The sequence below is a fragment of the Coregonus lavaretus genome, assembly GCF_964263955.1.
Source record: "Coregonus lavaretus genome assembly, chromosome: 4".
In the NCBI taxonomy this organism is placed as follows: domain Eukaryota; kingdom Metazoa; phylum Chordata; class Actinopteri; order Salmoniformes; family Salmonidae; genus Coregonus; species Coregonus lavaretus.
The window spans coordinates 67852590-67869033 of NC_139991.1; the positions used below are offsets into that span (position 1 = coordinate 67852590).

The 16444-nt window shown below is 45.6% G+C and overlaps 1 protein-coding gene across 4 annotated transcripts in view; it reads right to left on the reverse strand.

The window, feature by feature from the left end:
* Positions 1–16444, reverse strand: part of LOC311127995 (spectrin alpha chain, non-erythrocytic 1) — a 48172-nt gene that overhangs the window by 7536 nt on the left and 24192 nt on the right. For 2 of the 4 annotated variants that reach the window (XM_084159921.1, XM_084159919.1), the window contains exons 17-35: positions 16192–16284; positions 15805–15939; positions 15433–15581; positions 11867–12065; positions 11542–11646; positions 11264–11296; positions 11116–11151; positions 9581–9628; positions 8531–8622; positions 8254–8398; positions 7851–8132; positions 7547–7744; positions 6936–7186; positions 6657–6819; positions 5886–5900; positions 4280–4411; positions 1127–1264; positions 562–666; positions 61–269 (exon numbers count right to left, since the gene is read on the reverse strand). In XM_084159921.1, the coding sequence (XP_084016047.1) occupies positions 61–269; positions 562–666; positions 1127–1264; positions 4280–4411; positions 5886–5900; positions 6657–6819; positions 6936–7186; positions 7547–7744; positions 7851–8132; positions 8254–8398; positions 8531–8622; positions 9581–9628; positions 11116–11151; positions 11264–11296; positions 11542–11646; positions 11867–12065; positions 15433–15581; positions 15805–15939; positions 16192–16284 (2528 nt within the window). The remainder of the gene's footprint in view (positions 1–60; positions 270–561; positions 667–1126; positions 1265–4279; positions 4412–5885; positions 5901–6656; positions 6820–6935; positions 7187–7546; positions 7745–7850; positions 8133–8253; positions 8399–8530; positions 8623–9580; positions 9629–11115; positions 11152–11263; positions 11297–11541; positions 11647–11866; positions 12066–15432; positions 15582–15804; positions 15940–16191; positions 16285–16444) is intronic. The other 2 variants (XM_084159922.1, XM_084159920.1) reach the window with 2 other exon arrangements.

Below are 16444 nucleotides of genomic sequence, written 5' to 3' on the forward strand. Positions count from 1 at the left end.
GAAAAACCCACAGATATTGACTTGCATCCATTCCTCCACAACTCCAGGAGGCGCTCTTACTTGATCCAAGACTCCTCGTCGTCCAGGTCCCTGAAGAACTGGTGCAGGCGGTGTGACTCGTTGAGCTTTGCGCGGCGGCCGGCGGCCATGCTCTTGATCTTAGCGAAGCGTCCATTGACGGCGTCGCGTTTGTCCTTGACCTGGGTGGGGTCGAAGGCCGTGCTGGCCGTCAGGCTGTCAGCCTGGCCGTTCAGGTCCTTCAGACGATCCTGTGGATGGACGGAAAAGACGGACAGACATTCAAACCAAAGCACTAGACTGAACTCAGTGGATGCCTTTGTACAAAAACATGCTTCATAGACATGGAAGTTGTCCAAGTTTAACAGAGGACACTTGGACTGAAAGGTTTCGATGGCCAATCAAACCGAGGCAGCGTCACCTTTCAGCCAGTCAGCATATAAAGGTGTATGATCTGACGGAACATTTAGTACATCAAGGCCCCCAGCTGAGCCCAGCATCAATCCCAGTTTGACAGAGATATGGGGACGTCGAATACATTACCTCATGAGCAGAGATGTCGGCTTCCAGAAGCTGGTGTTTCTTCAGTAGGTTGTTGACGGAGGCCAGGTCTTTGCCATAATCCTCAGAGGCAAGAAGGGCCTCGACCTACAGACAGAAAACAAGAGAGGAAACAAAAATGATTTAGTGACTGGTAGTTAGTCATTGTCTTTGTTTTCAGAGAGCATCATTTCCAAATCGAATCTCAGCCTCTTATCTTTTTGTTTTTGTTTTCCTACAGCACAGGTAGGTTAATGGGTTAACACAAGACAAATCAGAAAACTAAATGGTCTGAGACAATCTCAGATCCAGATGCCTTTTTGGGTGTCTGTCCAGTACTTCAAATCTCTCCTTTTCTAGTATCTTACTGACAATCTGTGCAGGTCTCAGATAAATCCTATTGAACATCAAGGTTTTCAGTACAGAATACACCATTTCTCAGCATCTTTAGCTTTGAGAATTGTGTAGTGGATGGTGGAGAAATGTGGTGGATGGAGATCTGAACATACATGAAAGTAGTCTCATTTTGACATCTAGAAAATATGTTAATTGTTTTTCATTATTTTACCTCAGAGAGCCAGAAGTCAAAGTCCTTGATGCCAGTGTTGAAGTTCTGCTGCTTGTTGGCTTCTTTCAGCTTCTGGCTCTTCTCTGCCGACTTGTTCACCAGAAACTGCCACTGCTCGTCCAGGGCACCCAGACGCGACTGGTAAAACACACACACACACAGGTTAGATACCCAGCTTTGGAACAGTAGATGTTGAATAAGGCAAGAATCGGTTCACGTAGCTTGACTGCCATAAGAACAGTTAACATTTTGTCTGCAATGTGATCACCATATTTTTCTCAAAGGCTTTCATCCTTGAAGTGGCTTTGTAGGTGTATGTAAAAAAAGTTTTTTTTAATATAAATGTGTATGTATAGTAACAAGTATGATGTGTATGTATAGTAACAAGTATAATGTGTATGTATAGTAACAAGTATAATGTGTATGTATAGTAACAAGTATAATGTGTATGTATAGTAACAAGTATAATGTGTATGCATAGTAACAAGTATAATGTGTATGTATAGTAACAAGTATGATGTGTATGTATAGTAACAAGTATGATGTGTATGTATAGTAACAAGTATAATGTGTATGTATAGTAACAAGTATAATGTGTATGTATAGTAACAAGTATAATGTGTATGTATAGTAACAAGTATAATGTGTATGTATAGTAACAAGTATAATGTGTATGTATAGTAACAAGTATAATGTGTATGTATAGTAACAAGTATAATGTGTATGTATAGTAACAAGTATAATGTGTATGTATAGTAACAAGTATGATGTGTATGTATAGTAACAAGTATAATGTGTATGCATAGTAACAAGTATAATGTGTATGTATAGTAACAAGTATAATGTGTATGTATAGTAACAAGTATGATGTGTATGTATAGTAACAAGTATAATGTGTATGTATAGTAACAAGTATAATGTGTATGTATAGTAACAAGTATGATGTGCATGTATAGTAACAAGTATGATGTGTATGTATAGTAACAAGTATGATGTGTATGTATAGTAACAAGTATGATGTGTATGTATAGTAACAAGTATGATGTGTATGTATAGTAACAAGTATAATGTGTATGTATAGTAACAAGTATAATGTGCATGTATAGTAACAAGTATGATGTGCATGTATAGTAACAAGTATGATGTGTATGTATAGTAACAAGTATGATGTGTATGTATAGTAACAAGTATGATGTGTATGTATAGTAACAAGTATGATGTGTATGTATAGTAACAAGTATAATGTGTATGTATAGTAACAAGTATAATGTGTATGTATAGTAACAAGTATAATGTGTATGTATAGTAACAAGTATAATGTGTATGTATAGTAACAAGTATGATGTGTATGTATAGTAACAAGTATGATGTGTATGTATAGTAACAAGTATGATGTGTATGTACAGTCGTGGTCAAAAGTTTTGAGAATGACACAAGTATTGGTCTTAACAAAGTTTGCTGCTTCAGTGTTTTTAGATATTTTTGTCAGATGTTACTATGGTATACTGAAGTATAATTACAAGCATTCCATAAGTGTCAAAGGCTTTTATTGACAATTACATTAAGTTTATGCAAAGAGTCAATATTTGCAGCGTTGACCCTTCTTTTTCAAGACATTTGCAATCCGCCCTGGCATGCTGTCAATTAACTTCTGGGCCACATCCTGACTGATGGCAGCCCATTCTTGCATAATCAATGCTTGGAGTTTGTCAGAATTTGTGGGGTTTTGTTTGTCCACCAGCCTCTTGAGGATTGACCACAAGTTCTCAATGGGATTAAGGTCTGGGGAGTTTCCTGGCCATGGACCCAAAATGTCTATGTTTTGTTCCCCGAGCCACTTAGTTATCACTTTTGCCTTATGGCAAGGTGCTCCATCATGCTGGAAAAGGCATTGTTCGTCACGAAAATGTTCTTGGATGGTTGGGAGAAGTTGCTCTCAGAGGATGTGTTGGTACCATTCTTTAATCATGGCTGTGTTCTTAGGCAAAATTGTGAGTGAGCCCTCTCCCTTGGCTGAGAAGCAACCCCACACATGAATGGTCTCAGGATGCTTTACTGTTGGCATGACACAGGACTGATGGTAGCGCTGACTTTGTCTTCTCCGGACAAGCTTTTTTCCGGATGCCCCAAACAATCGGAAAGGGGATTCATCAGAGAAAATGACTTTACCCCAGTCCTCAGCAGTCCAATCCCTGTACGTTTAGCAGAATATCAGTCTGTCCCTGATGTTTTTCCTGGAGAGAAGTGGCTTCCTCGCTGCCCTTCTTGACACCAGGCCATCCTCCAAAAGTCTTCGCCTCACTATGCGTGCAGATGCACTCACACCTGCCTGCTGCCATTCCTGAGCAAGCTCTGCACTGGTGGTGCCCCGATCCCGCAGCTGAATCAACTTTAGGAGACGGTCCTGGCGCTTGCTGGACTTTCTTGGGTGCCCTGAAGCCTTCTTCACAACAATTGAACCTCTCTCGTTCTTGATGATCCGATAAATGGTTGATTTAGGTGCAATCTTACTAGCAGCAATATCCTTGCCTGTGAAGCCCTTTTTGTGCAAAGCAATGATGACGGCACGTGTTTCCTTGCATGTAACCATGGTTAACAGAGGAAGAACAATGATTTCAAGCACCACCCTCCTTTTAAAGCTTCTAGTCTGTTATTCTAACTCAATCAGCATGACAGAGTGATCTCCAGCCTTGTCCTCGTCAACACTCTCACCTGTGTTAACAAGACAATCACTGACATGACGTCAGCTGGTCCTTTTGTGGCAGGGTTGAAATGCAGTGGAAATGTTTTTCTGGGTTTAAGTTCATTTTCATGGCAAAGAGGGACTTTGCAATGAATTGCAATTCATCTGATCACTCTTCATAACATTCTGGAGTATATGCAAATTCACATCATAAAAACTGAGGCAGCAGACTTTGAAAATTAATATTTGTGTCATTCTCAAAACTTTTGACCACGACTGTATAGTAACAAGTATGATGTGTATGTATAGTAACAAGTATGATGTGTATGTATAGTAACAAGTATAATGTGTATGTATAGTAACAAGTATGATGTGTATGTATAGTAACAAGTATGATGTGTATGTATAGTAACAAGTATAATGTGTATGTATAGTAACAAGTATAATGTTTAAAGACAGAGTGTGTGTACCTGAACTGCGTCCTCACTGCCGGAGCAGGCCCCTCTATGGATGAGGGCGTTGCCAGTGTCGATGACCCCACGGATACGGTCTGCGTTGGCGTGCAGCTCCGCCTCGAAGGCCTGGTGCTTCTGGTGCTTACTCTGTGAGCGCAGGCAGGGGAAGGGGGGGAGATCGGGAGTGAACTATGGGACGCAGTGGGTTGGTGGTGGATGGGTGACATCTCCCTTAGATTGTGTGAAAACACAATCCGGTAGGCTACTTAGAAACAATGTGTTGTTGTGTTTGAAAATATGGAGGCCGAGTACATGTATATATATTAGAATGGCACTTTTATAAGTGCGAGTCATTTTTCATGCATGTTTGTGTTTGGAGAGTAAATGGCTCCTAACTTGGGGATATTGTTTACATTTTACATTTACGTCATTTAGCAGACATACATTTACGTCATTATCCAGAGTGACTTACAAATTGGTGCATTCACCTTATAGCCAGTGGGACAACCACTTTACAATATGTTTTTTTTTTCTTTCTTTGGGGTGGGGTAAGGGGGGATGGATATATACACACATATATACACTAAGACTACATCCAGGAGATGACTGTAGGACAAAATCCACACAAGAGGTGCCGTCATAAAAAAAAGATGATGTCACAAAGGTGAAATTCAGACACCACCAAACGAGGACAGACAATGTGTGGGATTGACTACTAACAAGACGAGACACACCAAGGTGACAAACACTAAATGTAGGTGGAACAGACCCACAATGGGGCCGCGACACAATTTACTTTTCAAGAGTACCTAGGAGGTCAGGGTCTTTTCAAAACTCATTCCACAATGTTTTTACACATCCAGAGAGAGAGAGTGCAGACAAAAAAAACACTTAAGCGAGGCGTCTGAGCTATCCTTGATGTTTGACAGATCTTTGGCAATACTTATTTTGTGGCTAAAGCGTGTTTTTTGTTCACAACCATGGTTGCTGCTAGCTTACATATCTCTATGATAGTCTCTACGTTAGCTACAATTAGGCAAGGCACAACCATTCTAAGCTGGAGGTCTCCTCTCCCTCTCAGGTCAATGTGTTTGATACACTACAGATGTGCTCAATTCAAATTTACATTGCAGTTTTGATAGATGGAAGCCGCTTTCTTTTACACTAAACGTTTCATAAAATTATATATCAAGGTTCTGTTATATTAAGATCAGAACATGTTTAGACATTTCTCAAGATTTATAGGACTATTTCAACAAAAGCAACAATATGTGGAGCGTGTTTGAAGATGACCTGACCTCAAACAAGCAAAGAAAAACAAAGAAAACCCAAAATATGGAAGCCACAACCAGCAACTACAAGAAGTGACATTTGCTAAAATGATAACAGAACTACAGTCATATTACAAACATGTGCATTGATGGCAGAAGCTGAAAAAAAAAAAATGAACACATGAATGAAACCCACACAAAAAAGAAGCGGGCACTCGCTCGCGAGTGTGGAGGAACACGGAAAATAGACGGACGGGATGGCGTTCTACATCAGACAAGGCAACAGACGGGGACACATGACAGAAAACCTACTTTGGATGTTAGTTTAGCTGACACACTACTCAACTTACCAGCAGCTTGGACAGCTATAAATAAGACAATAAAAACAGAGGAGAGATTCAGTCCCATATAGACATAACACATTGGGTTGGTTCAGTAGTTACAGGAGTAGCAGTAGTCATTGTTAACAAGGAGCAACAAGACATTTACACAGTATTAAACTGCAGTATTAAAACCACTGACAAGTTAGATGTCATTCAATTTATATTAACAAACCCTCACACAAAATGGGTTACCCATCTATTGAAACAAAAATATAATTAATTAAGTCATTATTTGATCGTAATAAATAATAATATAATAATATGCCATTTAGCAGACGCTTTTATCCAAAGCGACTTACAGTCATGCGTGCATACATTTTTGTGTATGGGTGGTCCCGGGGATCGAACCCACTACCTTGGCGTTACAAGCGCCGTGCTCTACCAGCTGAGCTACAGAGGACCACATCGTGATCAATTGAACAGGTCAAAGTGTTTCATCTGATATGAAAGCCTTGACAGGCTAGGTAAAAAGTTAACCCTAACCACTGCCAGAGGGTCAGATATTTGTCATCCTACTAATGGGTATGGGGTAGTAGGGTAAACTGACCCTAAATCTGTGGATAGGAGCAGCCCATAGAGATGGTTAGAGGGCGTACTTCCTATGGTAAAAGTCCTCCATGGCACTGCCCATGCTATCATTGCCTTTTGTGGAAAGTGTGCCCTCTATCCATCTCTATGGGGCAGCGTGCTCAAACCTCTATGGGTGGAGCCCTGAGTTGCTGTTAGCCAATCCTGTACCTGGATGTTGGTGGGGTCCTTATAGGACTCGTCTGTGGCCGTCTGCAGCTTCTCGCTGATCCAAGCCTCGATCTCGTCCACGTCGCGGCTGAACTGCTGCAGAGTCTGGGACTCGCCCAGCTTGGAGCGCTTCTCAATCATCTGAGCCTTCAGATGGCGCCACCTACAGGCCGGGAGGACAAACACTGTTACAACCGGAGCAACAACGAACAGGCAGACAGTTACACACAAAGATGCCCACAAAGTCACACACATGGTCATCTAAAGAGAAAGACTGACCTGTCCAGGACTTCATTGCGACGGTTGAATATCTCAGGTTTGGCATAATGGTCAGCGCCAACCAGCTGGTCAGCAAAAGATTGTAGAGCAGCGATCTTCTCCTCCTGCACGTTGATGGCCTTGTCAAAGTCCTCGTGTTTCTTGATGAGAGCCTCCACGCTGTCCAGGGAGTCACCCTTGTCGTCGCTGGCCAGGAAGGCCTCTCGAGCCGCCATCCAGTTCTCTGCCTGTTCACAGTCACGGTTGAACAGCTGAGGGAGGAGAGCGAGAGAGAAGGAAAAAGAGAGAGGTTATTCACTGGCAGTGGATGTTGTATAGAGGCTAGTAATTGTTGTCTTGACCTGTTGAGTGGCGTTAAAAAAACAGTTTCTTTCTGTGGGTTGGCAAGCACACAAACTAGATTAGGCCTTGTTCAAAAGGTGCACTGTCAGGTCTGGTGCAACGGAACAAACTTATGTAGACACAAAAACATGTCCTTGAGTCGAAACAGCCAAAAGCCGCTGAGACAAGACGTTTGGTTTTGGAAGGATTCATCTGGCACTCTTCCATGTCCCAGGAGCAAAGATCAGCAAGAGGGGGTTTCTAAGAGTGCATGAAGAGTGTGTTTATACCTGGAGCTCCAGGCACTGGTCAAGCATCATTCGTCTCTGCACCCAGGCCTTCTCCAGGTCTGCCCTCTCGCGGTCCAAGGCCTCCAGCTTCTGCTGGATCTCAGGGCTGGCATAGTGGCCGCGCCCCAACAGCTGCTGACCAAACTGCTCAAAGGCCTGGAAGGTGCCCGCACGGGCGTCGATCTCAGTACGGTGCTCCTGGAGAGAAGGAAGAGCGAGAGACGGGGATGGTAAGAAGGTGATAACAAGTTTTGGATGGACGGTACCAGTGCAGTGTGTGTATGTGTGTGTGTAGAACCAGTACCTGGTGTCTCTCTAGCAGGGCCTCAGCCCCGGTCACGTCCTTGGCCAGCTCCTCAGAGGACACCAGGCCTCGGATGCCGTTGATCCAGGACATGAGGTCCCTGAAGTCGGAGAGGAAGCGCTGCAGGTCATGGGAGTTGCCTAGCTTGTCCTTGCGCTGGTCGGCGCGCCCCACCAGGCTGCTCCAGGCCGTATTGAGCTCTGTGCACTTCTCCTGGATGTCGTCCACCGCCTCCGGGTGGGACTGGATCAGACGCTCCGCTGTCTCCCCCAGGGAGTTCACCTGGAACAGGGGAGAGGAAGGCAAAGATCAGCTGAGGGTAAGTATTGTCTCTAAACAGCAGAGCAATGAAAGTGTGTGACTGTGTGTGTATGTTTGAGAGACCGACTGTGTTCCCTCTCACCTTATCTCCCAGGGCGGCCAGGTCTCTCTCAAAGCCCTCGTGTTTGCGCTGCAGGGCCTGAACGCTGGCCAGGTCATGGCCGTAGTTGTCTGTGTTCAGGGCCTGGTTCTTCTCCTCGATCCACTCCTTGGTCTCATCCGCATCCCTGAGGACAACAAAAAGCAGCCATTTTGATTATGACTCCACACCAGCCATTTTGTTTCATGTGCGTTGTAATATTCACATCCACTCACTGTTTCTTGCTCTCAACTGTATGTGTGTGTGTGTATATATATACCTGTGGAACCTCTGCACTTCGTGGGCACTACCCAGCATGTTGCTCCTCTCCTCTGCCAGCTGCTGCAGGGATCTCCAGCGGTTGTTCAGCTCCTACAAAACACACCCCCGGACACTTATCACCCAATCACAGAGCTAGACAGAGTTTCGCCAGGAGTCAATCACTCCCATGAAGCCTCTACCCAGGTTTCTGGAAACCAGCGCTCCAATTTAGCCGATTCAAATTGAGTGAATGTTTTAATGTATTGATAAGTCACTTATTTTCAGGATTTTATGATATTTAGACTATTGGTTGTATATCCTTCCAGGATAGGATAAATTCCATTTCAATTCAATAAATGAAAAATATATATATTTCATTTATTAGTTGAATTTGAACTCTTGTTTGAATTGACGGTTACAATGGAGCTCAATGAAATGGAGCCCAATCCTGGTAATCTTGACTTAAACTGATATCAGTGGTGAATATCAATCGTGAATCAGTGCTCAAAGATTCAGTTTGTGCTCCGTGTGTTTGACAGACAGACTGACGTAAAAGGAGGCTGTTGAACACAGATGAGGGGTTGGTGACAAGGAAGAAGGGAAGTCAGACAGGGAGAGGGATGCATGGTGATGAGAACACACAGGATGGAGAAACAAACGACAACAAAACGCTAGGGTTACAAAGATGGTGTTGAGGCATATTTCAATGCCTTTTTGTACCAGCCACCAGCCATCCTTCCTTTTGAAAACAAATAACAATGGTTAAAGAAGAGGGGGATGAAACAAATGAAAACCGGAACGAGGGACAAGGCCATTCAATGACATCGGTCACATGATTAGAACAAAAAACGATGTAAGACCAGACCAGTCCAGACCAATGTGCAAGACAATGGAACCACAGGACGACCACGAACAGACGGCAAGACAACAATGAGACTGTTGATGGAAGGGTTAGTCTCCCGAACAAACACGATGCAGGTATGAGACAAGCCAGGAGGACATAATGCAAGGGAGGAGGAGGGGGCGGGATCAGGGGCGGGACCGAGGGAGTGGTCTTGAAAAATCTTACCTTGATAGTATTAAAGTTAGCCGTCGTTTGAACAGCCAAGCGTACATTCTACAATCAAAGGTGAAATAAACAGATCAGAAAGGAGGGAGGAGAGGAAAAGGGGGGGAGGAGAGGAAAAGGGGGGGAGGAGGGAAAGGGGATTTGGACAAAAACAGAAAACACCACACCAGTCAAGAGAGGCACCATGTTAGCGCAGCAGGGAGGTAAAGGCTGCCCACGTCTTTACACTGTTTCCCAAGAGACAACCGGCACCATCACCATGGCAATAGAAGAGCAGCAGAACCTAAAGTAGGCACTGAACCTGAAATGAACCCCAAAATGGACTGCTACAGATACAGTGCACTAGGTAATATGGACATGTATGTGTAGGGTGTCCATAGAGAGACATAATACTGTGTTCTAATTCTATTTATATGGATGTGTCAAGATATGTGTCTGCATTTGTCTTTTCGGGCTGCTTTACATTTGAAAATGAACTGATTTTGAGGAATAATGTTTACCCTAATGAGTAAACAGCTAGCAAGTAAACAGAGTAGCTACTTAACAGTGGAGTACAGCTAAGGCACCTCGGGGGTTTGTGGTATATGGCCAATATACCACGGCTAAGTGATGTTCTTAAGCATGATGCAACGCAGAGTGCCTGGATACAGCCCTTAGCCGTGATATATTGGCCATATACCACAAACCCCCGAGGTGCCTTATTGCTATTATAAACTGGTTACCAACGTAATTAGAGCAGTACAAATAAAATGTTGTCATACCAGTGTTATATGGTCTGATATACCACGGCTGTAATACTATCAATGCTGACAGCCGTGGTATATCAGACAGTATACCACGGGTATGACAAAACATTTATTTTTACTGCTCTAATTATGTTGGTAACCAGTTTATAATAGCAATAAGGCACCTCGGGGGTTTGTGGTATATGGCCAATATATCACGGCTAAGGGCTGTATCCAGGCACTCTGCGTTGCGTCATGCTTAAGAACATCACTTAGCCGTGGTATATTGGCAATATACCACACCCCCTCGTGCCTTATTGCTTAAGTAGAGTAGCTGTACTCCACTGTTAAGTAGCTACTCTGTTTACTTGCTAACTGTTTACTCATTAGGGTAAACATTATTCTTCAAAACCACACCCCATCGAGCTTTATTGTTTAAGTATACAGTAGATAGAATGGTGAGTGCCACTGCCAGGTCTTCCATTCGTTTGTCTCTTGTTTGTGTTAACAAGTACGTCTTACATGAACTGATGTAAGCCCTTATGAACAAGGCTGAGTTAGTGGGCATGATTTAGGTTCATTCAAATAGTTTTGACTCCCACTGTGTCAAAAACCACACAATGCAGTTCAATCATGCTCAGGTTCATATGACAAGTCCAGATTGACAGGCTGCTACATGCTGTCCAATCTTAGCAGTTGTCTGTTATGGACTAAAACAACATTAAAATAACATGGCCAGGACACAAAATGTTTTGTTTGGAAGCACATGAAACCATGTTGATTGGTCATGTCAGAGGACGAGCGTCTTACCTTCCATGGTGAGGCATTCTTGTTATCAGCCTCATCCTGTTAGAACAAAGAGGGGAATTTGGGTTGACGTTGATGGCACATCTATACATTTCGATTGCATTAACTTTCCTTACCAGTATAATGTATTGCAACTGTGGAATCGTCTTACCTGTCCAGGAGCAGATCCCAGCATCACTTGTTCCTAGAGAGGAGAAGAGAGGAGAGAGGAAAAGAGAGGACAAGAGGAGAGAAGAGAGGAGGAGAGAGATAAATGTTGCCATAAACTCAATGTTTAAGCTGAAGTGATTACATTTGATTTGTTGCAAATAATGTACAAAATAATTTTTACAAATTCTCATAATAACATCCATTCCATATGCTTTTATCTTTGACCTCTAATATGAAACATATTAAATATCTCTGCAGTGGTTGGCTACACCATCCTACCTGAGCTTGGACCATGGTTGCCTCCTCTGCCATCAGGCCCTCAGACTCCAGCTCAGACGCCACCTTGTTGATGTCCCTCAGACGAGACTCATTGGCCTTCAGGTCCTTGGAGCCAAACAAACAGAAGACAGACAGTCAACACAAAACTCATACCAGTATTCACCAATGTACTGGATGAGATTGGACAGCATAGATTAGAAGAACTGAATAAGTGTAGTGCACACATTGCTCCTATGCTTGAACTGGATTTTTAAATGCTTTTTAGTCCAGTAAGTCAGATAGTGCCCTTCTCCTACTCTTGGCGGCCATGTTGTGTGCAGCGTACCTTCTGGAAGTCGTCAAACTTCTTCTGCAGCACCTCCACCTGCTCCAGGTCGGAGCCCACTTCTTCGTTGGTGAGGGCTCCCTCCTTCTCGTTGATCCACTGCTGCAGTTCGTTGGCCTCGCGGAACAGCATGAACTTCTTGCAGCTCTTCTCCAGCATGTCCTTGCGCTTCTCGCCCAGCTCCTGGAGAGTTCCGTACCTAAAAATACAGGATAAAGGCTTTTAGAATCCCCTGTGTTGGTGTAAAAAATAAGGGGAGACTGGGTAGTGGACAAATGTATCAACGCTGAAGTGTCAATACATGATGATTTACAGGGAGAGCTGAGAGCACTAGGGTTGTTGCCAAGATTATTAGATTTCAATTTGGATTACCGTAATCATTTTGAGCAAATGTTAAATACCGGTAGACCTCCAGGGTCAGCCCTAAAGTGCACAACTCTCCACTGTGATAACTGATGTGTGGTGAGCTTTCTGGCGCAGCACAAAATGGCTGCCATGGCATCCCTCAGGTGGTTGCAACACATTGGTGGCGGATTAGGTGATTTCCCCCTTACTATGTTGACAATTTCATATGATGCCATTGGAATGACGTAATCAGCCAGGTTTGTAACATGGCTGTCTATGACGCAGAGGGACAAACACGTCTATACGTTCTCATGGAGAAACAGAATGCAAGTGACAGCTCATGACACCCACAGGAAAGCTTGGAGATGGGAGGGAAAAGGAGAGATGAAGGAGAGATGAAGCTTCTATCCTTCTGTTGAATAGAAGATGAGTAATGGATATGAGAAAGAGAGAAAGCGCGTGCGCACTGGAACCACAGTCACAAGGACCACGACATCGACATGGGTATTGATTGAAGGAGTGGCGGGAATGGCAATGGCGTTGCCCGTGGCGATGCGTGGTGGCTTCACAAACACGACACCCTACGGGGACACTGGTCCTACTCACAGTTCCTCCACCTGCTTCATGCGTACAGACACACTGCACGCCTCCTTGGCCAACGGCCTGCTCAGTCCAGACATGACATGTGCAGGCAGGCAGGCGTTAGTGGTTAGAGAGAGAAACAGAGACAGATGGAGAAAAGGGCAAAAGGCCGTTAGTGATAGAGAAAAGTGTGACTCTCTAGGCTGTTTCACTAAGGAAGAGAAAGGGATCCAAAAATGATTTGAAAAAAGAGAGAGACCGAAAAGGAGAGAGGGACAGACAGAAGGCGAGCGAGACAGAGAAGGCGAGAGCGAGAGAGACAGAAGGCGAGAGCGAGAGAGACAGAAGGCGAGAGCGACAGACAGAAGGCGAGAGCGAGAGAGACAGACAGAAGGCGAGAGCGAGAGAGACAGACAGAAGGCGAGAGCGAGAGAGACAGACAGAAGGCGAGAGCGAGAGAGACAGACAGAAGGCGAGAGCGAGAGACAGAGAGAAGGCGAGAGCGAGAGACAGAGAGAAGGCGAGCGAGAGACAGAGAGAAGGCGAGGGAGAGAGACAGAAGGCGAGCGAGAGACAGACAGAAGGCGAGAGCGAGAGAGACAGAAGGCGAGAGAGAGAGAGACAGAAGGCGAGCGAGAGAGAGACAGAAGGCGAGCGAGAGAGAGACAGAAGGCGAGCGAGAGAGACAGAAGGCGAGAGAGAGAGACAGAAGGCGAGAGAGACAGAAGGCGAGAGAGAGAGACAGAAGGCGAGAGAGAGAGACAGAAGGCGAGAGAGAGAGACAGAAGGCGAGAGAGAGAGACAGAAGGCGAGAGAGAGAGACAGAAGGCGAGAGAGAGAGAGACAGAAGGCGTGAGAGCGACAGACAGAAGGCGAGAGAGAGACAGACAGAAGGCGAGAGAGAGAGAGACAGAAGGCGAGAGAGAGAGACAGAAGGCGAGAGAGAGACAGAAGGCGAGAGAGAGAGACAGAAGGCGAGAGCGACAGACAGAAGGCGAGAGCGACAGACAGAAGGCGAGAGAGCGACAGACAGAAGGCGAGAGCGAGAGAGACAGACAGAAGGCGAGAGCGAGAGAGACAGACAGAAGGCGAGAGCGAGAGAGACAGACAGAAGGCGAGAGCGAGAGAGACAGACAGAAGGCGAGAGCGAGAGACAGACAGAAGGCGAGAGCGAGAGACAGACAGAAGGCGAGAGCGAGAGACAGACAGAAGGCGAGAGCGAGAGAGACAGACAGAAGGCGAGAGCGAGAGAGACAGACAGAAGGCGAGAGCGAGAGAGACAGACAGAAGGCGAGAGCGACAGACAGAAGGCGAGAGCGAGAGAGACAGACAGAAGGCGAGAGCGAGAGAGACAGACGGCGAGAGCGAGAGAGACAGACAGAAGGCGAGAGCGAGAGAGACAGACAGAAGGCGAGAGCGAGAGAGACAGACAGAAGGCGAGAGCGAGAGAGACAGACAGAAGGCGAGAGCGAGAGAGACAGACAGAAGGCGAGAGCGAGAGAGAGAGACAGAAGGCGAGAGCGAGAGACAGAAGGCGAGCGAGAGAGAGACAGAAGGCGAGCGAGAGAGAGACAGAAGGCGAGCGAGAGAGAGACAGAAGGCGAGAGAGAGAGAGACAGAAGGCGAGAGAGAGAGAGACAGAAGGCGAGAGAGAGAGAGAGACAGAAGGCGAGAGAGAGAGAGAGACAGAAGGCGAGAGAAAGAGCGACAGACAGAAGGCGAGAGAGAGAGCGACAGACAGAAGGCGAGAGCGACAGACAGAAGGCGAGAGCGACAGACAGAAGGCGAGAGCGACAGACAGAAGGCGAGAGCGACAGACAGAAGGCGAGAGCGACAGACAGAAGGCGAGAGCGACAGACAGAAGGCGAGAGCGACAGACAGAAGGCGAGAGCGACAGACAGAAGGCGAGCGAGAGAGAGACAGAAGGCGAGAGAGAGAGACAGAAGGCGAGAGAGAGAGACAGAAGGCGAGAGAGAGACAGAAGGCGAGAGAGAGAGACAGAAGGCGAGAGAGAGAGACAGAAGGCGAGAGAGAGAGACAGAAGGCGAGAGAGAGAGACAGAAGGAGAGACAGAAGGAGAGAGAGACAGAAGGAGAGAGAGACAGAAGGAGAGAGAGACAGAAGGAGAGAGAGACAGAAGGAGAGAGAGACAGAAGGCGAGAGAGACAGAAGGCGAGAGAGAGAGAGACAGAAGGCGAGAGAGAGAGACAGAAGGCGAGAGAGAGAGACAGAAGGCGAGAGAGAGAGACAGAAGGCGAGAGAGAGAGAGAAGGCGAGAGAGAGAGAGAGAGAGAGAAGGCGAGAGAGAGAGAGAGAGAAGGCGAGAGAGAGAAGGCGAGAGAGAGAGAGAAGGCGAGAGAGAGACAGAAGGAGAGAGATGACAGGGGCATCAAAGAGGTAAATGTTATTGGGTTGAGCGCACACGCACATTTGTTCAAGTCAGGCAACGTTAGAACACATTAGAATACACAGTTAATTAACCCATTAGGGACAACACGTCCTAAGTTAAAGGGGTAAAAGTGGTAAATAACTATACAGAGATGCAGGAGTGTACTGAAGAGAAGTACTGGGGATAGGGGTACTAGGGATGGGGTATTCTGGAACTGGCTTAGGTGGAGGGAATAGAAGTAGGCCCTTACTGGTTCTCGATCTGATCCTGGCGCAGGCCGATGCTTCCCTGCTCATCCAGCAGGTTCTCTCTGGAAGAGGACTGGGTGGGATCCAGCTTCTTGACGTAGGCTGCCGGCACAAAACCCTGGCGGTCGTTCACCTCCACCTTCCACCAGTCCTACAGCAGGGGAGAGAGGGGAGGTCAGGAGAAAGGACCACAGGAGAAGACATGCTCTTTTTATCCCCCATAAAAGATGAAGAGATTAGTCCCAAACTATCTTGCTTATACCCTTACAATTATTTCCGTTCTACATCAAGTGCCTAGTCATGGGTATGAGCTAGCAGTTGTTTCTGGTACAAGGCTTTTGTTCATCTCGCTAAGATGCTGTGTTTGTGTGTACCTTGTTAGTGCTGTTGAGCAGGGTGAGGATGTCTCCCTTCTTCATGGTGACCTCGCGGGGGCTCTTCTCCTGGTAGTCATAGAGGGCCAGCACCAGCTCTTTACCCGTCTCATCATCGGTAGGAGCCACTTGTTGCTGCAGGTGTAATGAAAAATAAGAATTATAGGTGCAATCTAGACGATGGCAACATGAACATATTAGTTTGTGTATATGATAGACCTGGAGTTGTAAAGAAATTATAGATTTGTTGGACCTCTGGTTCTCAGATGTTTGCACGGATGTGAAACACAGTTTTTTAACTAGTTAGTTTAGGCATTCATTAGTTGTCAAATGGCTCACATCCATATTACAATAAGGCTAAATATACAATGTGGGTCCCAGACTTACCCTACAGGTTTGGGCCTGCTCCTTCAGAGCCTGAATGCTGCTTCCATAGGCACTCAGGTCAGACATCAGGGCTTCGTGCTTCTTCAGCAGGGCCTGGGAAAGAGCAGAGCAGGGAGGGGTGAGTATCATCTCCACTTTACATCCTCCAACATTCTACATCCAAACCTATCCTCAAACAAAGTATTCATTCATTCATTAATTCACCTCCTTAATTTACCCACCTAGATAACCAAATGTCCCTCTCCGCCTCCCT